The 27,664-nt window shown below is 41.6% G+C and overlaps 1 protein-coding gene and 1 long non-coding RNA gene across 8 annotated transcripts in view; one reads left to right on the top strand and one right to left on the bottom strand.

The window, feature by feature from the left end:
- Positions 1–584: 584 nt before the first annotated feature.
- Positions 585–27,316, bottom strand: CDKN2A (cyclin dependent kinase inhibitor 2A). 6 transcript variants are annotated; one of them, XM_063696321.1, is made up of 3 exons: positions 27,218–27,316; positions 3,527–3,833; positions 585–834 (listed from the first exon to the last, which is right to left on the bottom strand). In XM_063696321.1, exons 2-3 carry the CDS (start codon positions 3,828–3,830, stop codon positions 821–823), a joined length of 318 nt encoding a protein of 105 aa, XP_063552391.1. In that variant the 5' UTR covers positions 3,831–3,833; positions 27,218–27,316; the 3' UTR covers positions 585–820. The 6 variants fall into 6 exon arrangements, with proteins under 6 accessions (XP_063552391.1, XP_063552388.1, XP_063552389.1 ...); XM_063696318.1 differs by lacking the exon at positions 27,218–27,316 and adding an exon at positions 26,944–27,017; XM_063696319.1 differs by lacking the exon at positions 27,218–27,316 and adding an exon at positions 26,530–26,667.
- LOC109028365 (uncharacterized) overlaps positions 26,588–27,664 on the top strand; it is a 133,468-nt gene continuing 132,391 nt past the window's right edge. Inside the window, exons 1-2 of one of the 2 annotated variants that reach the window (XR_010130192.1) lie at positions 26,588–26,781; positions 27,445–27,558. This is a non-coding gene — a long non-coding RNA (uncharacterized lncRNA). Of the gene's footprint in view, positions 26,782–27,187; positions 27,559–27,664 lie in introns of those variants that run through there. The other variant, XR_010130191.1, reaches the window with a different exon arrangement.

The raw sequence follows: 27,664 nt of genomic DNA, 5'->3' as shown, positions 1-27,664 counted from the left end.
CAGGGTTGGCTGGATTCAGTTACCTGGCTGAGGCCTGGTGGGCAAAATATCCCAAACGTCGCGTGATCTGGAAGGGGAAGCCGGATAAATACGGATCTCCAGATGTGCCAGTCTCGAGTCTATCGATATGAGGTCCCCCTAGAGTTTCTATTCATCATTTTAACCGCATTTCATCGATCTTGAGACACGGCTTTTGATATTTTATCACCTCAAGATAAATAGTGTTAGATGTCTAATAGCAGCGTTTTTCTAAGAGATACATGAAACAACAGTGTCAGAAACGATGCTGTCTTCCATGCGATGAAATTGTTGTAATAGGTGCTCAATAAATGTTGACAATAAATGAGTGAATGAATGAAAATTATTTTATTTTTATTTGAGCTTTGGTTCTGCCATTTGCTAGCAGTGTGACTCAAGAGAAGCCAGTAACCCCCCTGAGCTTCCCTAGTTCACAAAATGCCTGTCATGAAGTCGACAGCTTCCGGAGGCTGCGAGGCTCGCAAGAAGTGCCCACATAAATGTGCGCTTAGGGCGTGAGTGCTCACTCCAGAAAACTCCAACACAGTGAAGAGGCAGAAGCGGTGTTTTTCTTTTTTACATTTTTATAAGAATATATAAAAAATGATATAAATGGAAATTTACGGTAGTGGGGGAAGGCATATATCTACGTTAAAAGGCGGGACATTTTTAAAAGCTCTATTTTCTAAATTAAAACTACGAAAGCGGGGTGGGTTGTGGCGGGGGCAGTTGTGGCCCTGTAGGACCTTCGGTGACTGATGATCTAAGTTTCCGGAGGTTTCTCAGAGCCTCTCTGGTTCTTTCAATCGGGGATGTCTGCAGAGGGCAGAAAGAAAACAGGCGTTAGAAACCAGAGGTCAAAGATGTGTGGCACATCCCGCCCTCCTCTCTTGCCGTCCCTACCGGCATTGAAATACTTATGGACAAAGTTCTCGCAATGGCTTCACGTGCATGTACCGGCCGCCACCGCTCTCCCACACCTCCCTGGTCCAGCAGCTAGTCCACTGCCCGCCTGGCTGCTCCAGGCGCGCCGACCGCTCAAGCGCTCCAGGTCCACCCGGCGGAGGGCAGAGAAAGCGCGACCGCGCGGCCCGCAGGGTTGCAAGAAGAAAACGAGTGTTATTATATGAGTCTCAGTGGTTGCTCACAATGCCAGGCGCGAAGGCGTGAAGATGTGGCCTTTCCCTTCCCGCATCCCCAGGCATCTTTTGCACCTGGTGCGGAGTGAGCCAGCCAGCTTGCGATAACCAAAGGGCGCCTCAGGCTCTGGCGCTCCTCGGCGGAATCCCGTAGCTTCCCTACACATGCCTGCTTCTACAAACCCACAAATGGTTTCCGATCGTTTCTGAAACAAAATGGATGCTCATTTATTCATGTGCTCTGGCTTCTGCCTTCCTCTCTAATCTCGTTGCGTATGGGCTCCCCCTCGCCGTTCGGTTCTCCCGAGGCAGCATTTACGCTTGAGAGTCTCAAGATTATTTTATTCCTGAGGCAGCATTTGCACTTGAGAGTCTCTTTTTACGTTTATTCCTGAGGCAGCATTTGCACTTGAGTTTCTTCCTCCCGTAGCTTGCATTAGATTCTCCGACCACTCTTTAGCTTCTCCTCCTATTCACACTTCATATTTACCCATTGCATTGGTTTTATAAACTCGCTCTCTGAAAATAGATTGTTATCTTCCTTAACGTCTGTTTCCCAGGTCTGGCAAGATAGCTTGGGACTGTACTCCCAGTACTTTAGGAGGAGGAGGGGGGATGATCGCTTGAGCCCAGATAACATGGTGAGACCTTCGTCTCTATTAAACAAACAAACCAACAAACCCAGGCGTCGTGGCACGCACCTGTGGTTCCAGCTAGTCGGGAGGCTCAGGTGGGAGAACCCCTTGAGCCAGGGAGTTTGAGGCTGCAGTGAGCTGTGACCGCGCCACTGCACTCCAGGTTGGGCAACAGATCGACTCTGTCTCCAAATGTATACCCCATGAGGGCAAGACTCTTGCTTGGTCTCATTCACCTTGGCGTGCCCACCACCTAGAACAGGGCTGATCACGCAATAGAATCTAACCATATAATTAATTGTGCTTGAAGAGGGGGTGTTGGGGAGTAAGAGAAGGAAGGGAGGAGGGAAGAAATGAAAGACTTGTGTGTTTGGATTAAATATATTAGGTTTGGTTGAGAGTCGTTCAGTTTATTCATTTGCTTGTGGCCCAATTCAATAGTTTTACTCCCTCTCCCATTTGGCTCCTCAGGCTTTTTGCTCAGCCCTGGAACCGCGCTGTAATTGGCAGCTCCATCTAAATCGGGACCCGGATGCTAGCTGTAACTGGAGCCGAAGTCTCCTTCTTCACCTCTCGGGACCTGGATGCTAGCTGTAACTGGAGGGAATTGGGGGGGGGGGGGGGGGGGAGGAGGGGCCGAGTAAAGAAGAACTTCGTGTCTTTAACTTCGAAGGTGATTTTGCGTTCTGTATTTACAGCATCTCCAAGCAGAGGGCTTAGAGCTAACTCTCCACCCTGTCATCCCCAGCTCCCCTATGGCCCAAGGAGCCCAATGCCCCCGTTCTGGGCCAAAATAAGATGGATTTCATAATCTTCAAGGTCATGTTTTACCTTAAATATTCGTGTTAATTCCCGTGTACTGCTTCATATATCTATTTTGTTTCAAAAAAAAATGTTCCTCCCCCAGAAACAATTGAGTAATGTTGGCAGTTTCAGCAGACAGCTGTGGGGGTAGGGAACTGGGGCCATGGAATGGGGGCGGAGGGAGGATGCTTTGAGATCACAAAAAGGAAAGGCAAGGGCAAGGAGGACCATAACTCTACCTTCATCGCTCAGCGATCTCTTGCACAAGTTTAAGAGGGAAAGGAGAGGGCCTCTGTCTGCTATAGAGTGCTGCAAACTCCGGTGCACAGACTGCCAGGGTCAGCGAAGTCTTGGTCCTGATGTCCCCAGAATCCCCTGGGGCAGCTCTGGAAAACTCTACCGCATAAAGCGGAGGGTCAGATTAGCTGAGGAGGGTCAGAATAGTTGAGTTGTGCAGAAGAGCCGAGATCGAGAGATCTCCAGATGATGCCACGCACAATTGGGTTTGGAAATCCTGAGGTTGGTCCAGCCAGCTTGGTATGCAAATGAGGAAACAGACCTGGTAAGTGGATGCAACTGGCCCTAGTTTGGAGGAAGACGGGGCACTAGACCTCTAGCCTCTTGAGTCTTCATTGCTCCGCAGTCTAGGCCTTGAACTAGCAGAGGGTAGGTGTTTGGGTGGTGGTATGCTTTGGCAAGTATAATCTACAAAATGGGCTTTCACGTGCGCAAGTCCATTTCGGGATTATTTCCCATTTGCCGCCCTGGCGGGGCAGAGCGATAGGGAGACTCAGGCCGTCCCACCGATTGGCGCGTGAGCTGAGGCAAGACGGGAGACTGGTTTCCCGGGCTGAACTTTCTGTGCTGGAAAATGAATGCTCTGAGCTTTGGAAGCTCTCAGGGTACAAATTCTCGATCATCAGTCCTCACCTGAGGGACCTTCCGCGGCATCTATGCGGGCATGGTTACTGCCTCTGGTGCCCCCCGCAGCCGCGCGCAGGTACCGTGCGACATCGCGATGGCCCAGCTCCTCAGCCAGGTCCACGGGCAGACGGCCCCAGGCATCGCGCACGTCCAGCCGCGCCCCGGCCCGGTGCAGCACCACCAGCGTGTCCAGGAAGCCCTCCCGGGCAGCGTCGTGCACGGGTCGGGTGAGAGTGGCGGGGTCGGCGCAGTTGGGCTCCGCGCCGTGGAGCAGCAGCAGCTCCGCCACGCGGGCGCTGCCCATCATCATGACCTGCCAGAGAGAACAGAGTGGTCAGAGCCAGGGTGGGGGCCGGCATGACGGAAAGGAAGCTTGTGTGGAGCCCCCTCACCGCCAAGCAGACCCCCACACAAGCCCCAGGTGTCTAATTACCCCTACATTTTCTTCCAGTTTCCAATTTCCTTCTTGAGTTCTCTATCCATTCTTTAGTACACAATGAATTCCATTATATCCTCCGAACTTCTGCGGAGCTGTCGTCACAGGCAGAGAGCACTGTGAGGCACGGGCAAAATAGCAAAGGGGCAGGGACAGACTGACTTTTACTCCAGGCTAACTTCCTGTATTTCCCCTGAGATACAACTACTGAAATTTCTTCCTGAAATTATGTTAGGCCTGGAGATTTTTTGTTGTTGTTGTTCACTGCTGTATATCCAAGCGCAGAATGTGGTAATTGTTAAAAAGAGAAAACTTGTTTGTTTGTTTGTTAAAACAAATTCTCACAAAACTTTTAAGTTACACTTAGCTTCTGGGAATGTTGAACTTCAATTTCTTTTTCATTATATTAGTTTTAAAATTATATATTGGCATAGTACAGTTGTATATATTTATGTGGTACAATATGAAGTTATGATCTTTGAACACAATGGGGAATTATTAAGTCAAGCTAAGTAACCTATCCATCATCTCAAATATTTGACATTTTTGTCAAATGAGAGCATTTGGGATTTACTATTTAGCTATATTCATCATGCTATGAAACACATCTCAAAAAAAACAATCAAACTTATTCCTCCCATCTTAACTGAGGCTTTATATCTCGATTACCATCTCCTCACTCCTCCCACCCCCCAGCTCCAGTAACCACCATTCTACTCTTTACTGCTAAGAATGTAATTGTTTTATATTTCACAGATAAGTGAGAACATGTGATATTTGTCTTTCTGTGTTTGGCTTATTTCATTTAGCATAATGCTCTCCAATTCCAAAACTTCAATTTCTTCAAGTATAAAATAAGAAGGCTACTTTAATTAACCCTAAAATTCCTTCCTGTGGTAGGCTGAATAATGCCCCCCCCAATGTCTATGTCCTAATCCTCAAAAACTGTTAATATATTAACTTATGTGGCAAAAGAGGCTTTGCAGATGTGATTTAATTAATGGTCTTGAGGGAGATTATCCAGAATTTTCAGGGTGGGCCCAACATAACCCCAAGTGTTTTTATTAGAGGGTCACAGTCAGAGAGAAGATACAAGAATGGAAGCACAGGCCACAGAGAAAATACAGGGACCATGAGCCAAGGAATCTGATGGTCACTAGAAGCTGGAAAAGACAAGGAAACAGATTGGCCCTTAGAGTTTCCAAAAGGAATGAAACCTTGTGGACCCATTTTTGACTTCTGATCTCTAGAACTGTAAAATAATAATTTTGTGTTTGTTTTAGCTAACACATTCATGATAATTTGTAACAGCAGCAGTAGGAAACTAAAACACTTCCCAGGTTTATGATTTGAGAGTTCATTAAACAAGAGATGGTCACCTCTTTGGTTCCTAAATCGTCTTGGAAACAAAGCCATTTCCAGAGAGGAATTTTAAAATACTGTCTGCAGTCATAGCAACCTTAAAATTTGAGTGCTGCATGGTGGAAGTAGACAATTTATTTTAGGATAACTGTTATTTGTTATATTAGTTTGAGGATGGTGGTGTTAAACAGGAGTTACTTATTTTTAGGTACATTTCATACTAAACACAAATTGCATAATTTGCCTAAATCAAGGAATTATACTAAATTATATTATGGTTATTAAATCCTGTCCTGAGAAAGTGAAACTGACTCAGTTTTCAAAGAGACAAAGAGAAAGTATAAGCAAACCAAATTGCAGCTACAAAAAGAAAGACAAAATGTTGCAGTATATTTATTGTTTTGTGTATTCAAGGAAGTCCTTCGTCTTGGTCATAAAACTAGCCTTAAAGGTTTTTCTTATATTTCATAGTATGAAAAATCTAAAAAGTAACCCATATGTAAATATTTAAATCATGATAGAAATCCAAAGCAAAAAGAAAATGAATCAATTGAATTAAAATGTGTAGGATGCTTAAACCCATTTGATAATATATTAATATGAATTTAGTACTTTAAAATGTTATATAAATAAATGTTCCTATATTAAACACCAATGTAGTTAGGATTCTAAGCCAACATCATTTCCCCTTTTCTACATGTTCTTCTCCCTTCTCCATTAAACATTGTCAAAACTATCCACTTTTCTTTTTCCTTTTTGTTTTTAAACAAATAAGGTCTCTTCTAAGATATTGTAGGACTACAAAGCCAAACTCCCGGGTCCAAGCTGTTGGCAAAATTTTAGAGATGCTAAGTTACCCATGTATTAGTTACTTTTAAATCCTCCCCTAACTCCCTCACAAAACAGGAGTAGGGAGAGGAGAAACACCACTGTTCAAAAATGAGGAATTGAAAACTCTATCACAAATAAACTGTATCAAGTAAGCTAAAGATAGCAAAAGAGCAAAAATGTTAGCAGATATTCCCAAAATGGTAACTACATATTACCTCTGGAACGATCACATGAATGTGGCTCATTATTTCCTAAGTTCCTACAGCAAACATATATTTATTTGCCCTACTCAGTTAAAAATAAACACAATATGTAGTTGCTTCTGAATAATTTTTCTCTCTCTCTTTGTCTCTTTCTTTCTTTCGACAAAGTCTCACTCTGTCATCCAGGCTGGAGTGAAGTGGCTCCATCTCGCTGTTCACTACAACCTCAGCCTCCCGGGTTCAAGCGATTCTCCTGCCTCAACCTACCGAGTAGCTGGGATTACAGGCGCCTGCCACCACCCCCGGCTACTTTTTGTATTTTTAGTAGAGGCGAGGTTTCACCTGTTGGCCAGGCTGGTCTCGAACTCCAGACCTCAGGTGATTCCCCCCGCCTTGATCTCCCAAAGTGAAGGGATTACAAGGCGTGAGGCACCGCGCCCGGCCGCTTCTGAATAATTTCGATCAAAATTTTTATTCGATATTTATTCCAACATACACCACAGATTTCCACTGATAATCCCTCCTAGTAAGAAAGATAAGCTCCATCCAGGTATCTGTGATTTGGAGGCTAAGTAGTCCCAGCACATCTTACATTTCTTTAGGACTCCCTTTTTATCCCAAACGTTCGTAAATTTTGTATCTGATAAAGAGCATACTTCCATCTAATACAAATATGTTCCCCCCTTCAGATCTTCTCAGCATTCGAGAGATCTGCACGCGCGTGGCTCCTCATTCCTCTTCCTTGGCTTCCCAAGCCCCCAGGGCGTCGCCAGGAGGAGGTCTGTGATGACAAACCCCTTCTGAAAACTCCCCAGGAAGCCTCCCCTTTTTCCGGAGAATCGAAGCGCTACCTGATTCCAATTCCCCTGCAAACTTCGTCCTCCAGAGTCGCCCGCCATCCCCTGCTCCCGCTGCAGACCCTCTACCCACCTGGATCGGCCTCCGACCGTAACTATTCGGTGCGTTGGGCAGCGCCCCCGCCTCAAGCAGCGCCCGCACCTCCTCTACCCGACCCCGGGCCGCGGCCGTGGCCAGCCAGTCAGCCGAAGGCTCCATGCTGCTCCCCGCCGCCAGCTCCATGCTGCTCCCCGCCGCCCGCTCCCTGCTCTCCCCCTCTCCGCAGCCGCCGAGCGCACGCGGTCCGCCCCACCCTCTGGTGACCAGCCAGCCCCTCCTCTTTCTTCCTCCGGTGCTGGCGGAAGAGCCCCCTCCGACCCTGTCCCTCAAATCCTCTGGAGGGACCGCGGTATCTTTCCAGGCAGGGGGACGCCGTGAGCGAGTGCTCGGAGGAGGTGCTATTAACTCCGAGCACTTAGCGAATGTGGCACCCCTGAAGTCGCCCCAGGGTGGGTCTCCCCCGGGGGCACCAGCCGGAAGCAGCTCTCGCCAGAGCCAGCGTTGGCAAGGAAGGAGGACTGGGCTCCTCCCCACCTGCCCCCCACACCGCCCTCCCGCCTCCCTACTCCCAGCCGCGCTCCCCCGCCTGCCAGCAAAGGCGTGTTTGAGTGCGTTCACTCTGTTAAAAAGAAATCCCCCCCCGCCCCGTTTCCTTCCTCCGCGATACAACCTTCCTAACTGCCAAATTGAATCGGGGTGTTTGGTGTCATAGGGAAAGTATGGCTTCTTCTTTTAATCATAAGAAAAAGCAAAACTATTCTTTCCTAGTTGTGAGAGCCCCACCGAGAATCGAAATCACCTGTACGACTAGAAAGCGTCCCCCTACCCCCTCAACCCTTGATTTTCGGGAGCGCGGGGTTCACTAAGTCAGAAACCCTAGTTCAAAGGATTCCTTTTGGAGAGTCGGACTGCTCTCTCCTTCCCCGCCCCTTCCCCTCCTGCGTGTAAAACGGCTGTCTGGGTCAAGGGTTTCTCAGACGTGTACATTGCCTGGTATAAGAGCAGACTCTGAAAAGATGAGGTTTATTTAATACGGACAGGGGAGAATTCTGCCTGTAGGCAGATAGGAAAATGGGGAGGGAGTCATTGGAAGGACGGACTCCATTCTCAAAGTCATAATTCCTAGACCAGAAAAAGTGCTCAGTGTTCTAGAAGCAGAGTTGCACAGTGATCCAAAGACCAGCTTTACATACTGTCCTGTCTCCTTCACACTTCTCACATTTCTCTTTCCTACTGAAAATACCTTGCATTTTTCGTAATTATAAAGGGGGAAGGGAATATGAGTGCCCCCTGCTTTATAGGGGTTGTTGTGACTTTAAATGATGTATTAATACATATAAGCCTTAAGAACAGTGCCACACATCCTAAACTAATACCTGTTAGCTCTTGAATTATCCGCTTTGAGGACTGGCTTGCAATCTTGTTTTGAGGCATAGAAAGAAAATGCTTTGGAGCAGGACGCGGTGGCTCACACCTGTAATCCCAGCACTTTGGGAAGCCGAGGCGGGCAGATCACCTGAGGTCAGGAGTTCGAGGCCAGCTTGGCCAAAATGGTGACACCCCGTCTCTACTAAAAATACAAAAATTAGCTGGCCATGGTGGCGCACGTGTGTAATTCCAGCTACTCAGGAGGCTGAGGCAGGAGAATCGCTTGAACCCGGGAGGCAGAGGTTGCAGTAAGCCGAGATCGCGCCACCACCCTCCAGCCTGGGTGACAGAATGAGACTCCGACTCAAAAAAAAAAAAAAAATGCTTTGGATAGAATTATCACTATTACATAAAAGGAAAGTCCGGATGCGGTGGCTCACGTCTATAATCCCAGCATTCTGGGAGGCCGAGACAGGCGGATCACCTGAGGCCAGGAGTTCGAGACAAGCCTGACCAACATGGCGAAACCCCGTCTCTACTAAAAAATACAAAATTAGCTGGGCTTGGTGGCGCATGCCTGTAATCCCAGCTACTCGGGAGGCTGATGTAGGAGAATCGCTTGAACCCAGGAGAAGGCGGAGGTTGCAGTGAGCCGAGATCGCGCCATTGCACTCCAGCCTGGGAGACAAGAGCGAAACTCGGTCTCAAGAAAAAAAGAAAGAAAGAAAGAAAGACCAAGAAGAACTTACTCCCTGAAAAGATTATGGGCACCCTCCACCACCCTCACTTACAAAGCAAAGTTAAACAGCACTAAAGAGTATAACAAGCGCAAGGAGGTAAAAGTTCTAATTTTTCCTGTGACTACTACTTTTTAAGCTTATCAAAAACGTGTACTACGTTTTAAAAAATGGATTGCTCAGACTTTGCTGATGCCTTAAGCACATGCTTGATCTGCCTACTGGATAATCCAGCTCTGTTTAAAAGTTATATTTCAATCCCTGGTTGACTTAAACCTTGTAGACCCAGTATATCTTGTACTTTTAGTGTCTGCTTGATTTTAAAACATGTAATTTTTAAAATGAAGCCAATGAAAACAATTTGGGATGTCAAGTATGTTATTAAAATCTACAATGCATTACTGTACCATTTATATTTTCCTCGGGGTACCTCTCAATTAGCTGTGTAGCAATGATAGGGAAAATTCAAACTATCGATAAATAAAATTATTTTAGTTTAGTTTAAGATATTTTATGATGGAGGAGGAAGAAAGAGTGGTTGCCAGGATGGGAGGGAGGGAACACATTTCCATTACTAATACAATGGTTCTTTCTTTTTGTTTGTTTGTTTTGTGTGTTTTTTTGAGATGGAGTTTGGCTCTGTTGCCCAGACTGGAGTGAAATGGCACCGCACGATCTCGGTTCACTGCAACCTCCGCCTCCCGGGTTCGAGCAATTCTCCTGCCTCAGCCTCCCGAGTAGCAGGGATTACAGGCACATGCTGCCACACCCAGCTAATTTTTGTATTATTAGTAGAGACGGGGTTTCACTATGTTGGCTAGGCTGGTCTCGAACTCCTGACCTCAGGTGATCCACCCACCTTAGCCTCCCAAAGTGCTGGGATTACAGGCATGAGCCATCGTGCCCGGCCTACAGTGGTTCTTAATGGGGGTGGGAGAGTGGGAAGAGTAGGCTCCTTAAAGAGTCTGTTGAAATACCTTCTTCTCAAAAAAGAAAGTAGGTAATGATTTTTTTAAAAAAGATGTGTTCACTTGCACATGTATTTCTAGATAAAACTTTCAGGGAATTCAGGGATTTCTCTGAAACTCTACCATGGATTCCTACATCAAGAACTCTTTCAGCTCTTGTGAAAAATATATATAGCTATTGGTGAAGAAGATGGGAGATGCAACCATATAAAAACAACATTTGGATGCATTATAAACAGGTGTAAAAGTTGACTGCTTTGGAAATACCAAGAACAAGTTTTAGATATGTATATCTCATATCTTGCAGTAGAGCTCTGGAAGGATTATGGCATCCTTGAGTGGGGCCATTTTGCTCTAGAAATTGAAGTCCATTATCCATTATAAATCTTATGTAGGGGGGAGGGGGGCAGGGATAGCATTAGGAGATATACCTAATGCTAAATGATGAGTTGATGGGTGCAGCACACCAACATGGCACATGTATACATATGTAACAAACCTGCACATTATGCGCATGTACTCTAAAACTTAAAGTATAAATAATAATAAAATTTTAAAAAATTATGTAAATAGTTAATAATAGTGGGAAAACTTTCCTAGTTTTTCTGTTAAAGAGCCCACCATACTCCCAGTTTACTCATACATATCGACCTGAGGTGCAAAATCCTAGAAGAATGAAAATATAAAGTCCTGGATCTCTGTGCTCCTTATGCCAGTCTCAGATTTCCTATGTGCAAAATGGGATTATAATATATTTCATGTGGCCATAAAATATGATAATGTATGTCCAAAAGCTTTTAATGTAAAAATTTACTACATTTACTAGAATTTACTAAAGTTTGTTGGTTATTGTTATTATTATTCTCACACTTACTTTTCCTCTTTCCTGAGAATGCCATTCTTTTTTTAGATTTGCACGGCCTTCGCAGTTTTGAAAATTCTACACGTGAAATTTAAACCTGTCTTAATTCTGATCAGTCTTATAACAAAAAAAGACTACCACCTCTTCATTCATTCAACAAGCTCAGAAACTAAGGGCAGACATGGGGTGGGGGCAGAGGGGAGTAGGTCAAACATAGTATCTCTAGAGTCAGACTGCCAGGCTTCAAACCTCAACTGTTCCACTTATTGGTTCTTTAACTTTTATCAAAGTTACTCAACATATCTGGGCCTCTGTTTTCTCATTTGCATGATTAGGATAATAACTGTACTTCCCTCAAACAGTTGTTTAGGGATTAAATGAAGCACGTAATGCTCTTAGAAGAGCAAAATAAAGCACAAAATGATACAAGAAAATGAAAAGGGGACCAAACTCATTCTCATTTGTCTCTAGTAGGCAAAGGCTTCCAGATGCTGAGAGCTGATCCCAGTCTTGAAGAATGATGTGAGAGTTTAAAGATGGAAAAGAAGGAGAAAGATATTCTAGGTAGAGGTAAGAGGATGTGCAAAGGCATAGAAGTTTAGGGAAACTGAAAGTAATTCATTTAGACTTATTCCTGAAAACCAGCCTGTGAAGGACTCCTCAGAGAGCCAAAAGAAAAACTAGGATAATGGGATGGCAAGGAAGTGAGGACACTGCGTTGACTACTCCTTCATAGCTTGGTTGTGATAGTTGAAGGCCCTATGCCATGAAGTGAGGCAGATGGAAGGTGGAAGAGACCTGAGCACACATATACCTGGAAGGGCAAGTGCCAAGTGAAGAGAAGGGTAAGTTAGAAGAGAATAAAAGAAAAGTACACAGGCAAGATAGGATATTTTTGAGGACCCGAGGTCCCTCAAAAGTAATGAAGAAATAGAACTCAAAGTACAGCGGTGGTTATAGATTTTGTCACAAGAGATACATAGATTTGGGAGGGAGAAAAGGTCAGAACGGGGAGGAAGTTGAGGCACTTCCTTCTATGAATGAGGAGGTTAGCTTGTTTGCAGAGTGAAAATAAGATGGTGGGTTAGGAAGTTTGAGAATCGTAAAGGTTTGGAATACCTCTTATGAGTAGAGAGGATGGGTTGAGTAAGACTCAGACAGAGAAGCCTTTTGTTTTGTTCTTTAAAACCAGACTGGAGAACCCAGCTGAGGGTGGAGATCATGACACAGTAGGGACACCTGATTACTTTCTTTAAACTAAAGAAAGCCCTGCAGTGGTGCTACTACTTCAGCAACCCTACAAATCAAAGACTAGTCATAATAGATGTGAATATTAATTCAACATATTGCCAGAAAGAGACAGAAAGATACTTGAGAAGGTAGTGTTCCAGAGTTGGGTTCTGGTTCTGATGCGGCATTGTAGGATTGGCAATATGCACATATTTCATGGGATAAGCAAGATGATTTTGTTAGGAAAATAAAGGGAGTTGAGGCAATAGCTCTACACTGAGACCAAGTGACAGTTCTCATGTATCTAATGAACTATTTTTTGACTGTGAAATCTTTTGAGATTATTTCTAGATTCATTGTCCATAATTTTCAAAATGGGCTCTCTCTTGTTCTATTGTTTACGCTTGAGGTGAGATAATACACACGTATTTCTTTACCAGTTTCAATATTAACATTATTATTAAAGATAATTGTTTTAAATACAGCTTGGTGTTAAAAACAAAATATACATAGAATATCTCTGGGGAGATACAGGAAAAGCTGTTACCTGTGAGGTAAGGAAATGAAGAACTGAGATGGGCATGTGACTTACTTTTCACATTCCATGATTTATATTGTTTGAATTTTGTACTATGTACATGGCCATTCTAATGAATTAAATAAACATAATAAAACTAGTAGACGAATAAGTTACTTTTATTAGAATCATCATTCATAACTTTATTTGAAAAAGAGTAACTGAGTACCTAATATATGTCAGGCACTCGGCTTAAAGTTGTCAATATTAATTAAGAAAGAAGGTTTCTTAGTCAAGAGCATGTATTGGTAACAACCATCAATATATTTGCTTCTCTGCCAGGCGCGGTGGCTCACGCCTGTAATCCCAGCACTTTGGGAGGCCGAGGCGGGCGGATCACGAGGTCAGGAGATCTAGACCATCCTAGGTAACACGGTGAAACCCCATCTCTACTAAAGATACAAAAAATTAGCCAGGCGAGGTGGCGGGCACCTGTAGTCCCAGCTACTCCGGAGGCTGAGGAAGGAGAATGGCGTGAACGCGGGGGGTGGAGCTTGCAGTGAGCCGAGATCGCGCCACTGCACTCCAGCCTGGGCAACAGAGCGAGACTCCGTCTCAAAAAAAAAAAAAAAGTATATATATATATATATTTGCTTCTCTGGAGGAGGAAGGTGGTCTTGAACTGGGATGAGCTCTTGAGTGGAGCCTACAGTAATCATTTGAGGAGGGAAGACTGGGGTGATGCATTCTGATAAATGACACCTCACACTTGTGTTACCAAGAAAAAAACATTTCAGAGTCTGGAGAAGATCCCATAATTAGCGAGAATTCCTTAGGAAGTAGCTTATGAGAGCGAGATATATGCCCTGTAATGGAGCTCCCAGGTACAGCTGTGTTAAGCCTTCATAGATGAGTTCTAGAATAGGATGTTGGGTGCAATAGATAATTATTTGAAGGCAAAGGCAATGGAGGAATAATTCCATGCATCCCTTTAATTTAGAAAAGCAATAATGTAAGGAAATTAGAGTCCCTGTCCTAGTTCTACCACCTACTTTGTTACCCTGAAAAAATGACCTTTTTTTTTTTTTACTAGCTTCAATGTCTTGATCTACAAAATGGGTATAATCACAAACATGTAAAAACAGATTGTGGTTTAGCCCCGAAGTGCCAAAGTGCTCCTGAAGCTGCCCCGGATAAAAATTCTGATAATCAAGTCCAATGTGGGTGGTAAGAGCATTTTAAACGGGAAAGAAACACTTTCTTAGGTAAATAATTGCAAGGTATTTAATTATTTATGTTCCACAAGGAAAAAAGATAGCTTCAGCATGAAAGGGAGACCTCTGAGAAAGTAGAGCAGACCTCCAAACAGATTTGCTAAGAAAAAACAATGTGTCCCTGGGAGTAGATCTCTAGAAGTTTCAAAACAGAGGATGTTTCTTTCTCCCTTTTACTATTCTTTATTTAATTAAATTCAATATAGCACAATTATTTAGTATTTGCTATAAGGAAGGTACTCTTTTAGAAACTCTGTGCCATCTTCGCTCATTCAGAATTACTGTAAAATTTATCTTCCTACTCAAACTGGATCTTAGTAAGGAGTACAAAATGCAAAATTCTTTGATGTGTTGTAGATTTAATGCATAATTATAGTTAAGTCACAATTTTCAACCTTAGTTTCCAAAATGTTAACTGGGTATGGAATTAGCAGTACCTATTATCATCTTCCCAAGAATATTTTGAAGGAAACTTTAAAGTATATTACTTATTATATAGCAGGTATCTTTTCTAAATTATGTGCAAAACAAATGTGATTTTAAATCTATGTGAGAAATCTACTATTAAAATATCTCTAGGGTGTACTCTTGTGAAATGAGGGATCTTTGCAGCTCATGGAAACAATTATTCCTTAACTTTTTTGTAAATGTTTTTTATGTTGATAAATTACTTGTGGCGAATTACTTATATCTATTTGTAGCTATTTGATCAGCTGAGAACACTAAAAGATTAGCACAGTATGTATGTATGTACATACTATATGCACATATTTGGTATATATGTATATTATGTACAGCACAGATATTGAGAATTGGCCTCATCCTGAGGAACAAAATAAGTAATAAACATAATTAGAGGAGATAGGCAGAAAGAAATAGAGATAATAAAAAATTCATTAAAATTTGCCAAGAAAATAATGGCTATCATTTTTTCAACCCCAACTATGTGACAAGCATTAAGCAGTTTTATATGTGTAATTTATAATTCCACAGCTGTCCCATGGGATAGAGAGTATTATTCTTTCTTCATAATGCAGACAAAAAAAAAGGCTCAGAGTGCTTAATAAGGAAAAGAAAAGTTCAAACTCAAGGTTCTCAGTTCTGTTTGAGAGGTCCTCACTCTCCCTACTACAATATGTTTTCCTAATGATAATTTATCCAGTACATTGTGGACAACTCATCAGTGCTTCCTTTTCTTTGAGGACTCTGCTTTAGAGCAAGTTGCAAAACCTGGGCCAAGATTACTGACTCTCCATTTTCAGAAGCTACTGTGCTTCTATGATTATTCTTCAGTAGTAATACATAGTGATAGAAATTTGGAACTCAAAGACACGCAAAGTCCCCTGAAAGTCACTTAATTCAGTCCCCTCATTTTTGAATGATTTGCTTTCCTGATTAAAGCTCACATATTTAAAAATAATTAAGGAATTAGCTGCACATAGAAAATGAAAAACTACCCCACACAAAGCAATAATTATTAACATTTTGAAATACTTCTTCCTTTTTCTTTGCTTAATCTTTACATTGTGAATATTATGCAATTTTGAAATGAGCTTTTTCTAACTTATTACAGCATTTTCCAAACTTCTCCAAAAACACTTCATAAATGCTACTTTTAACAGCTGTAACACATCCCACTGGAAAAATAGTTATAATTTACTTAATGATGTCCCTGTTGTCAGATATTTAAGGTGTTTCTAATTGCTACTAAAAATAGTATTGCAGTTTTTCAAAGGGTAGAAGGCTCTTGAATATATTGCAAAACTGCTTTTTAAAAAGCCACCATTTTGATTTATAGATAACAAAATGGAGGAGTGGTACATATTGAGGAACTATGTAGCTATGGTTACTCAGCTAATAAATGTTTGCTGTAGCTGTTGAAGTCAGTTCCTCTCTCCATTCTCCATTCTTTCTATGGCCACAACTACTTAATTGGACTTAATGTGGGTGGCGGGAAATGCCAACCATATCCTTAATCATAATTTTGGAAATGACACATATGCAAGTGGGACAAGCCTAGTCTTTAAACTCAGATAGAACTGACCTCTCATTTACCAGCTCTGTGGGCTTGAATAAGTTATGTAAACTTTCTGAGCCTTTATTTCCTCACCTCACAAAGCGGGGAAAATAAAATTTACCCCATAAGGTTACTGTGAGGAATAAATGTCAGATATATAAAAATCCGGGTGCACGGTAGGCTCTCAATAAATGGTGCTTTCTACTTTTTTGAGAATATATATGACATTTATTATGAAGTTATTCATTTAGGTCATCAAAATAAATGTCGTTTTGAGTAATTTTTCATTAATTCCTGTACATTCTAGCAGGTATCTGTGGTTTCAACAAGCAAATTCTCTTCTAAAAGGTATGATGCTACCTCTGAATTCTAACCCTCTGAAAAAACAGCTTCTTTGTAACAAAGCTTCCCATGTTATGACAGAAGAATTTCCAAAAAAAAAACCCCTCATTAAATCATGAGAAGTGACACTGGAGAGTGTCACTGTGTTCAGTGTTTCCTCTGCATTCATTGCTACCCACCTCCACTGCTTGGAGTGCATTTCAAGTGGAAGGTACAATGGAGAAAGTACAGTTAAAACTGAGGAACTGCAAAATTTACTTTCTCTAAACTACTTTTCCTAACCTCCCTCTTTTTCATTCTTGATAGGACAGATTTTCCCCTCTCAAATATGCTGTCCTTTTTAATTGCTAACACAAGCATATATAATATCTCATTTCTGCTTATGCTGCTGATGTATGTATGTGCTGTTAGAGTTCTGAGATAATGTTGAAAGTCACCGATAAATAATAATGTATTCGGTTTTCACTCCTGGGAGTGGAGGTTTAATATTCATGTTTCACTGATAGGTTTAACACTGGTTTAGGATACTCTAATTTCAGGGGGACCATCTACATGGAAGCTTTTCTCATCAAATGGAGAATGGTTGTCCCCCTTTTGCCCCTCTAAAAAACTATCCTTTAAAAGTAGCTTGCTTTCTTGGGACTCTATAGTCTTACTGTTATGTTGAATTTTCTGTGTCCTTTCCTGAACTTAGGAGAGTTCTGAAGCCAATCTCCCCTCTGATATTATTAAAGATTGCAAGAAAATTTTCTTGTGTTAGACCATTCTTCCCCAAATCACATTCTTCACCTGATATGTCATTCAACTCCACTCAAGGGAATCAACTTCTTGATGAAATATAATCAACTTTGATTAAATAAGTAACTGCTTCCTATTCATGTTTTAGCACTTTTCACATACAGATTTAACATTTCCACTCATGTTTTCCTTTGAGTCTCTGGGTTGAGGGTAGAGTTTTATCTTTTGTGTTGTTACAGTTAAGATGATAACTTCCATAATTAATTTTTCAAAAAGGCAATGATAACAGAATATACTGTATGTTTATTCTGTACTGATTTAAAACCCCCAAGTCAATTTAGCCTTAAGAAAGCATACTATTTAGTGTATTTTGTGTTACTATTTGATATCCTACTTCTAAATAACTTCTTCACATTTGCATAAAAATAACTGAAGGTCACCCTCCAAGGTAGGCATTTTGAATGTCTTAAGGATGACAGTAATGTTTCTGCCTATCATTCCTTTCATCACACAGACACACACACACATAATTTTTTATACTAAAGAATTCTTAGAAAATTGTTTTGGTCAAAACTGTTGATTCAGATATTCAGACTGTGACAACCATTCTGAAGGAATTAAAAATCCAGTTATCTTCAGTGATTCCTTTGGAAATTATTATTCTGGGTTATTAGATAGATAGACTAATAACTTTTTTCCAGTTTTCTAAAGCTACCTTGATTTCCTGTCTTAGAAAACAGGGGTTCACAAACACTGCTTAATATCTCTTTAATGATTATGAATACTAGAAGAGCTTAGAGGCATACCCTAAAGGCCACCATATAGAGCTTCTGTACAGATGTGAATTTAAAAGTATGCAAATTTACACTGATTTTACCTAACACCTTGGAACATACCAGGAGTCTGAATACATAAATATATTTTTATTATGATATGTATATTTTTTAAGTGGAGTTTAGAAATTTCTAGCTACACTGAAAAATTATAATGAAGTAGGTATTTACTGTAAAAAACTAATGTGCTTTCTTAAGGGCATAGTTTAATTAGGCACTATAATAACTGACAAACATACGCTGTGTAAAAGTTTACAGTGACTCTTCACACATACTATTTTATCTACCTCTTATTACGGGACTACCATAGGGTCTCAGGTTTACAGATGAGAACATGAAAGCATTGAGAGTTTCTCATACTTCATTCTGGTACCATGACAGCTAATAAGCAAAAGAAATAGAATCTGCTCACAGGTCATGTGAATGCTAAAGAAAGTAATCTTTCCACTGCATGCTTCAAGTGGTTCCTGTGCTGGTGAATAGGTATCCCACTTATTGCTTTTAAATTAAGGTAGGAATAAGTAATTTATATGTACAGTCATATGAGAATTTTTCATTGGTTTTATTTTGGTCAAAAAATAAATTTTTGAAAGATGTTAACCTCCTTTCAACCAATAAATATTTACTGTGACTTATATGGCTGATGCTTGAGTATAGTAGAGGCCCAAAGGGGTTAAGCGACTTTCAAAATAATAGTTAACTAAAAGAGATGGAACTGAAACCATATACATATTTATAGCACTCCATGGGCAACCAAATTCAACTATATATGAATTACTAGTCAATGACTTTTGGTAGGCCATGCAACCTATCTGAGCCTCAGTCTCCAGATCTACAAAATGAAAAAATGAAACATCGAAAACATAAGGATATTGTGATAATTAAATTAGATAATGGAAGTTGAAGTGTCCTATTATTGTTAAGCTCCTCCTAATTGTTTTTGAAGAAAACAATAACTTTACCATGTTATTTAGGAAGAAAGTTTCAATAAGCTTCTTTTAAAAATTAAATGTTAAATATAATATATTCAACTTCAACTATTCAGCATGTAAATTGCATGGAGTAAAATTCAAAGTGTCCGATGTTGGACATTTAACAATTAGATGTTCAATTGGGGGAGTCACTGTTCTCTAGATAGCTGCTGTTTCTTTAAATTGGGTGAGAGAGTTATACAATTGCTGAGTCAGATGATCTGGCAGCCTGAAAGAGAATGAGAGCAAGAAAATGGTGGCACTCGAGAAAAGAAAGCAAAACAAGCTTTTTCCTAATACATCAGCAAAGTCACTGGTGTAATATTAGACAAATTTTAGCTTAAAAGCAGAAAAATGATCATTTGAAAGGCATGATATTTTAGTTTTTCTTATAATTGTTACTTTTTAGCTTACATTTTTCATCTATATTTTCACCCCCATCACTGTGCTTTTACAGAGACATAAAGACCCATCATTTTGTCCATAAATGCTTTATTCTGTTATGGCTACATTTTCCTGCAATCTTGCCCTGATCTTAGATAAGCACAAGTTAAACCTGTGAAACACTTGTGCTTTGATTTTTCTTTTTTACATAATTTTAGGTTGTCATGTTTATTACGAGCCTGGTCTGGATCATAAAATGAAAGAAACCCCTTATTACAACACACACACACACATAAACACACACACACACACACACACACACACACACACACACACACACACACACACACAGAGACAGAGAGAGAGAGAGATCCATTCATCCTGCACAAACAGAAAGAAGAGTATACAGTGTTTTAGAAAGACAACGTATCTTATATAGCTTATGTGGAAATTTTCTGTCTGGTTCTGTAAGCTTTAAAACACAAATATATCTTGTTATATTTTTTTCTCTCAAACTATGTTCTGACTGTAAAAATGTGGTATCTACAAGACATTCTTTTCCAATTCAGACAAAGGGTCACATAATAATAAAGGGTCTCCTTCATTTGGTGAAATAACTCCTCCACTGATTACTCAGACTCTCCTCCCTGGGATCCAGTAAACTGACTCTAAACTTAAAATCTTACCTAAAATCCTGGACCTCAATTCAAAGATAAAGAAGCAGAAATAAGGTTTAAAAAGTAAAATTGGTCATATTTGTCAAATTGTGTCCCAATGGGCCACTTGTAATAGTATCTCCTTCAAGTGTTTATTTAAAATGCAGATTTCTGGGACCCACAGCAAATCTGAATCAAATTTTCTGAACGTGAACCCCAGAAATATGTATTTTTAAAGGCAGCCCAGGTAATAATGCTGTTGTTAACCTTTGCCATACTTTTAAAATTTCTAGTTACTCACATAATTCAATTAAGAAAGCAAAGGCTTTTTTATTTACGTTACCTTGATTGTACGATTTTATTAGTTTCAATTTGCTTAAGAGATTACATGTCTTTGTTCATGTAATTCTGAACCTCTATAAAACCTTTCTCTCTTAAAAAAATCCTACTGCCTTCACAACCATTTAAATAATTTATGATATTTTATTTTGAAGGTGAAAGAGAAAACTGAGAAATAGTTGAATTAAAAAATCCTTTGTGATAACATGTTTATATTTTCATGAACAGAGCCAATATGTCATAAAAATTAAAAATCAACATACTATTTTTTGAAAGGACCTCTGATGCTTTGGGAATTTCAATCCTGTAGTTGATGGCTTTCACTTTTTTTTCCCTTTTATTACTTCTTTTTGATTGTAGAGTTCTGCCCAAATGCAACCATCATTCCAGGGCTCATGAATTAAATGAATGCACTGAGAGACACTGACAAGCACTGAGAATTTCTTCAACCACCCTTTTTAAAAAACAAATGCTAATTGGACATAAAGATGAGAACAATAGACATTGGGGACTACTAGATGGAGGAGAAAGGGAATGAGCGAGGGGTGAAATACTACCCACTGTGGGTACTGTGCTCACTACTTGAGTGACAGATTCAGTCGTACTCGAAACCTCAGCATGGTGCAATATACCTTTGTAATTAACCTGCACATGTGCCCTCTCCTAAATAAAAGTTGAAAAAAAATCTACGAGGCACTATATTTTTAAAAATACCACTATGTACAAGGCACTGTGCTATATCTGGAACTACAAATATTAGTTAAATAGTCCAAGACTCAGTGGGTTCAGAGACTCTAAGTATTTGCCATTCCTTTTAGATGGAAACGTTCTTTGGTCCACCAAGCCCTATCTTTGTGCTCTTTGGAAATTCTCCCTCACTTTCTTCATAATGCCGTCCTTGACTAATTCTCCTCTAGCAATACTATTGGTTTTGTATGTGATTTAAAATCATTCCTGTAATTTCTTCTGTTTATATGGCTTCGTACATGAGATTCACATTCAACAAATAGAAAAAAAACGCTATTGACATTTGGTAGCTTCGACAATTGTAAACACATGTGGGTTTGCTGAATACACATTAAAATAGCATGAATTAGAATATGGTAAATCTGTTGCGGTCCCAAGTTGGTGGGTTTTTCTAGGAAGAGTCAGACCCTTTAAAAGGACCTTTTATCATCTACCAAACAAATCCTTCATTTATTAATTCCCAAGGTTTTCTCCATCGGTTGGCTTACTGTCATGGAAATTGATCTTGTTTTAATAGCTACTTACTTTTTTTTATTCTAATCAATGATTTCATTTGAAAAGAAAATTTTCAAACATGGGGAAAGCTGCAATATAAGAAGAAAACAATGGAGAGACATCGTCACTGGAAAAATACTACGGGCCACTCTCTATACCATCCTGCACCCCCAGATGGAGAAACTGAGGGAAGTCGTGGCCTTTCAACACTCTTGGGTCTCCATCTGGCTTGGAAGGGAACGAAATGGCTGTCAAGAGTCTCAGAAGCGCACTTTCCCCGTGGTTCCTCCGGGTAACCCTGACTCACTTCTCATCTACCCATCCCCTCCAAAACAAGGCCTAGCCAGTTCCAAGCTGGAGAGGTGACCCAGCGTTGCCTTCTGTCATGTCCTGCCTTTCGTCTCGAGTCCACTAACCCCACTCAGACTCTGTCTGCTCCCACCCCCACCGCGGCCAGTGAAATCCCAATCGTCTTCCACGTGGAACCCCAGGTCCGCAGTTATGATAACGGATCACATCGCTCCTGCGGAAAGTGCGCGCGGTGGAGTGATAATTGGACCAAGCGTCTAAATTCTTGTTGGAGGACCTCGTTCCAGCTGCCAGTTAAGCCTCTGGGATCCGCAGCGTCTCTAGGAATTGAGAGAGTGGGGAAGTTAAGATCCAGGAGGAGGATGGTGGGGGCTGAGGAGTGGAGGAGCAGCGTGCATCTCATCTCTTGTCGTCGGGCGGGCGCTCTTTGGGGTCCAGGGCCCTTGCACCCCCAGCGTGGCTCCGGAGGTGGCGAGACCTGCCTGAAATTGATTGGAGGGGACTAGAGTGTGCTTGTGGGGTGGGGTAGTGGGGGCGGAGAGAAGAGATCCCAAGAAGGGCGCCAAGTGCTGTGACCAGAGGCCTAACACGAGGCACCTTGGAAACAGGTATAGCTACGGATTTATGGGTTTTAAAATGGAACGTCTTGGTGAATGGACATAGCGTGCATTACACAGTCTGACGTCACAGCCCTCGCAGGTTTTCCCAGACCTTAAAGCCACGTTCTCGTGTATGACACTTAAACAACTCAGTTTCCTTGTCTTTTCTCCCTCCCTACCCATCTAAGGCTAGAGAAGCTCTTAGTTCATCCACTGTGTAGGATTGTTACCGTGTGTCAAAGGCTTTGGAAATGTATATTTTACTGATGATGGTCATAGCACTTTGGAAAACTCAAAAGTGAAACGAAGAAAATAAATATCACCAACCTTTTTCCCAACCCCTCTCATCCTGCGGAAACCATTATAACTAATTTGGTAGAGAGAGAAAGAGAGAGAGAGAGAGAGAGAGAGAGAGAGAGAGAGAGAGAGAGAGAGAGAGAGAGAGAGAGAAACTGTTTACTGTTTTGAATCTTGCTTTAAAAAAACCTGACTTTATAATGCAATCATTTAACAGTCTATGAAATATTCTTCAGATACCTGATGATCCAGAATGTAACTGTACCATAATTTAACACTTTATTGCTAGAATTTTATGCAGTTTTTGATTTCTTGCTACTACTTATCCATCTGTATTAATCTTTGTCAGAACCTTTCTTTCCTTAGGATGATGCCTGAATATAAAATAGCTGAATGAAAGTGGATGGGTTCATTTTAAAATACAAAATTGTTTTTCTTGATGGTGAAGTGTTTAAGAGGTGGATTAATCTCATTGGGCAACAAATAGAGAAGATATTAGTAGTTAGGTATATGAGAATCAGAATTCAGATAATTTGTCTTAAAAATTCATATTCAATGTAATACTTTTATATTTAGAAAATGAAACTGTACCCATTGTTTATATAACTTCAACTGCCAAAATAAAGCACCACAAAAACTTTTTATCACGTTGGTTTTTGTATCAGGCTGGGCTTTGCAGCAGATGGAGGAGCTAGGGCAAGCTTGTCCAACCTGTGGGCCCGAGGGTCACATGCAGCCCAGGATGGTTTTGAATGCTGCCCAACACAAATTCATACACTTTCTTAAAGTATCATGAGGTTTTTTTTTTTTTTAAGCTCATCAGCTATTGTTAGTGTTAGTGTATTTAATGTGTGTCCCAAGACAATTCTTCTTCTTCCTATGTGGCCCAGGCAAGGTAAAAGATTGAACACCCCTGGCCTACAGTGTTCTACTATGAAGTTTCAGTTTTAGTTCGGCCTAGAATGTTTTAGTACAGAAGGCAAGTGAGATTTTCTCTGTTTCTCCAAGGACTTTTGAAAAAGTGTAAAAGCACTGGGCCCACTGTTGAACCTTGCTATAAAAACCATTTGTATCACTTTAGTAATAGGAGTTTTTCATATGTTGGGAAAATGGTTTAGCTTAACTCTATCGCGGTAGTTGATAGTGATGAACTAACATGGAATAATAGATCTGTAAACCATCATAGACGGTAATAGGCTATGTTGTTGCTACCTTAGGATCATAATGGACTTTCTAAAATTCAAGAGTATTCAAAGAAGTAAAATGAATATAAGTCTTGATTTCTGAAAGGGCTATGGTTCACTTGGAACACAATACAAACTGTGAATCATGTACACGTGGGGAATAATGGTTTATACTAACTGCACAGTGCTTACCTTGAGAAGACTCTGTGCTATTAAAGAAAAAAATAATCTGAGCCTTCTGAAGTAGCCATAAACAAATGAATATTTAACTTCATAATAAAAATATGACTATTTTGTAAATGCACCAAGGTAGAAGTAACAAATCAACTATGGCAATTTATCAGGTTTCTGTGGTTAAGAAACTGGTAATGTGGAATTTTAGTATACGTATTTCCAATCATATAAAAATAAAAGTCATAATAAACATATTTGCAGAAACTTAAAAAAAGTTAAAATAACATCTTATTTGCAATGATATTAAATAATTCATACAAGTAATTTTTAGCACTTGTGCCTCTCAAGGAATTGTATGAATCCTAACATAATTAGTATCCATATATATTCCCAAATCAATATAGCCATGGGCATAAAATATATTAATGTGAAATATATAATTACATATCATTATAATTAACACCGCTAGATTTTATATTATGTATATCATTTTACATATGAAATTGGAAAATCGCATATATTTCAAGACATTCTATCCAAGCTGTGTTCTATCTCGAGAAACTTCCTGAAGATTGCACTTTTCACATACGTCCTGAAAATTGATTTATACCTAAATAACAAAAAATGATCTATTTCAATGAACCTATCATTTAAATATTTTTGCATTTCATGCATATACATTAACATACTATAAAATATTTTCTCTAACTTAAAATCACCACAATGTTATGTTTTATAGGCCTAAACTAAAAAATACATAATTATGGCATTTATATACATTGACATGTTCTACTTTGTTACTACAGATTTTCAGAGGCAACTTAATAATTTAAACAAAATGATTTTATATAGAATAATATTAACTAGAGTAATAAATATTTTCATATAGACAATAATATTAAGAACTATATTCATACAGTTACGGATCACAGTGGCTAAACTTTTGCTGATACGGATAAACCACTGTTAAAAAAAAACAACAACCAGGGTCTTGTCAATGTTTCAAAATGAATTAAAATCAAATCCAGCAACAGGCCCTGAAATCCTTTATAAGCTCCTTTGACTAAATTAAAAAAATTAACTTGCATAATATGAAAAGTAAAAAATAAAATGTGCATTTATCCTATAGATTATAAATTTTTGCTAATAGAAATTGAGACACTAAAACACTGATAGTTTTAACAGGTTTATATTTCCATGTCCAAGAGACAATTAACATTGCAGTAAAAAAAAAATTACCCCTCCGCTGGCCTTTGCTTTTTGAAGCTATATATTCCTGGCGAAGCATACCACAAGGACGGTCATAAAAGTGAAGCCTCATTAAATTACTTTTAGACGTATTATACAAGTTTTAATTAGCATTGTACATATTTTAACTGTACATATATTCTTTCAGTTTTCCTGGTTATAGGAAATTACACTGGCTGTGTCAACATTTGTCAATGTGAGGACAAAACTACCTTGGATTCTGTTTTTCAAAAAGTAGGCCTCATTTTTAAACTGTGCTAACTGTCGTCTGAGATGACTAAAATACTATCAGTTGGGATTTCTCAGGAACAGTTCTACAGTTCTGTCGTTTGCTAAACATACGAGCATTGTCCCGAGCAGTTTCAATCACTCAGGCCGCCGGACCTCTACCTCTAACTCACAAAGAAAGCCCATTTCCCTGTTGGCTGCAAAACTCCCCCAAGAAGCAAGTGCTTGCTCCTCGCAGCAGTAACTGATCCTACGATCCTTGTTAGCATTTCAGGAAGTCGCTGCCTGTGTGCCCCGTATCTCGCGGGTCCTCCACTCTCCTGGAAGGTGGGAGAGGGTGACCCCGCCGGGAGGCTGGGGAGAAAAAAGGCCGCCTCCAGAAAACTTAGATGGTTAGCAATAATTCTCCCCAAGGAGAAAGAAAGTGTGCTTGAAATACACCTTTCCTACTTTGTGTGTGTGTGTGTGTGTCTTAGTCATTCCCACCCAGGATATTCGGGACTCACTGACTTCTGAGGTGGGTTTAGAAGCTCTGTTCGCCTCAGTTTCCCACGATTGAGGGGCTGTGTGAAGGGAGGTCCAGGTTCAATGGTACTGCGAGAACCACATGTCTAAGTCGTTGTAACCCGAATGGGGAAGCCTCCACCGCCGGTTATCTCCTCCTCCTCCTAGCCTGGGCTAGAGACGAATTATCTGTTTACGAAATCACACCAAACAAAACAAGTGCCGAATGCGCCCCGGACTTTTCGAGGGCCTTTCCTACCTGGTCTTCTAGGAAGCGGCTGCTGCCCTAGACGCTGGCTCCTCAGTAGCATCAGCACGAGGGCCACAGCGGCGGGCGCCCCTGGCGCTGCCCACTCCCCCGCGAGCCGCGGGATGTGAACCACGAAAACCCTCACTCGCGGCGGGCCGCACGCGCGCCGAATCCGGAGGGTCACCAAGAACCTGCGCACCATGTTCTCGCCGCCTCCACTGCCGAGCTCGGCAGCCGCTGCGCCGCCCTTTGGCACCAGAGGTGAGCAGCGCCACTCCTGCCCCCTTAACTGCAGACTGGGACCCACGCACCGCCCCCTGCCCATCTCCGCCCCGCAGGCGCGCACCCGCCTTCCCTGAGCGCGCCCGCCCCCCACCTTCACCCCCACCCCCACCCCCACCCCACCCCCACTCCCACCCGGACCTCCAAGATCTCGGAACGGCTCTGAGCCCTGCGCACGCGGGAAGGGCTGCCGGAGGCGCCCGTAGGGAGGCGCGCGCGCGGGCGGCTCAGGGCCCGCGTTCCTCTCCCTCCCGCCTACCGCCACTTTCCCGCCCTGTGTGCGCCCCCACCCCCACCACCATCTTCCCACCCCCAGCGCGGGCGCCCCGCGGTGACGGCCCAGGGGCCGGACGCCTGGAACGCAACTCCAGGCAGCTCGCCCCCTAGCTACATCCGTCACCTGACACGGCCCTACCAGGAACAGCCGCGCTCCCGCGGATTCTGGTGCTGCTCGCGTCCCCGCTCCCCTATTCCCCTTATTTTATTCCTGGCTCCCCTCGTCGAAAGTCTTCCATTCTTCAAACTAGATTATTTAAAAATGAAAAAGGAAGAAAGGAAAGCGAGGTCATCTCATTGCTCTATCCGCCAATCAGGAGGCTGAATGTCAGTTTTGAACTAAAAGCCGCTCCGCTCCTCTTCTAGATTTGGAAAACAAGCGAAATTAAACTAAACCGCTGCACGCCTCTGACGCGACATCTGGACACGGCGCGGCGCTGGCGCTGCCGGAGCTGCGGGCCCGGCCTGGCGCCGGACTAGGTAGGTGGAGTCGCACCCGGGGGTCCAAGCTGGGTCCGGGCGCCCATTCCCCTCCCAACTGCCCGCGTCGCCGAGGGCGCCTGGCTGGGACAAGCACCGAGTCCTT

This window comes from Gorilla gorilla, chromosome 13, assembly GCF_029281585.2.
Source record: "Gorilla gorilla gorilla isolate KB3781 chromosome 13, NHGRI_mGorGor1-v2.1_pri, whole genome shotgun sequence".
In the NCBI taxonomy this organism is placed as follows: Eukaryota; Metazoa; Chordata; class Mammalia; order Primates; family Hominidae; genus Gorilla; species Gorilla gorilla.
The sequence above is the reverse complement of the archived record's forward strand: the minus strand, read 5'-3'. Positions and strand labels throughout refer to the sequence as shown.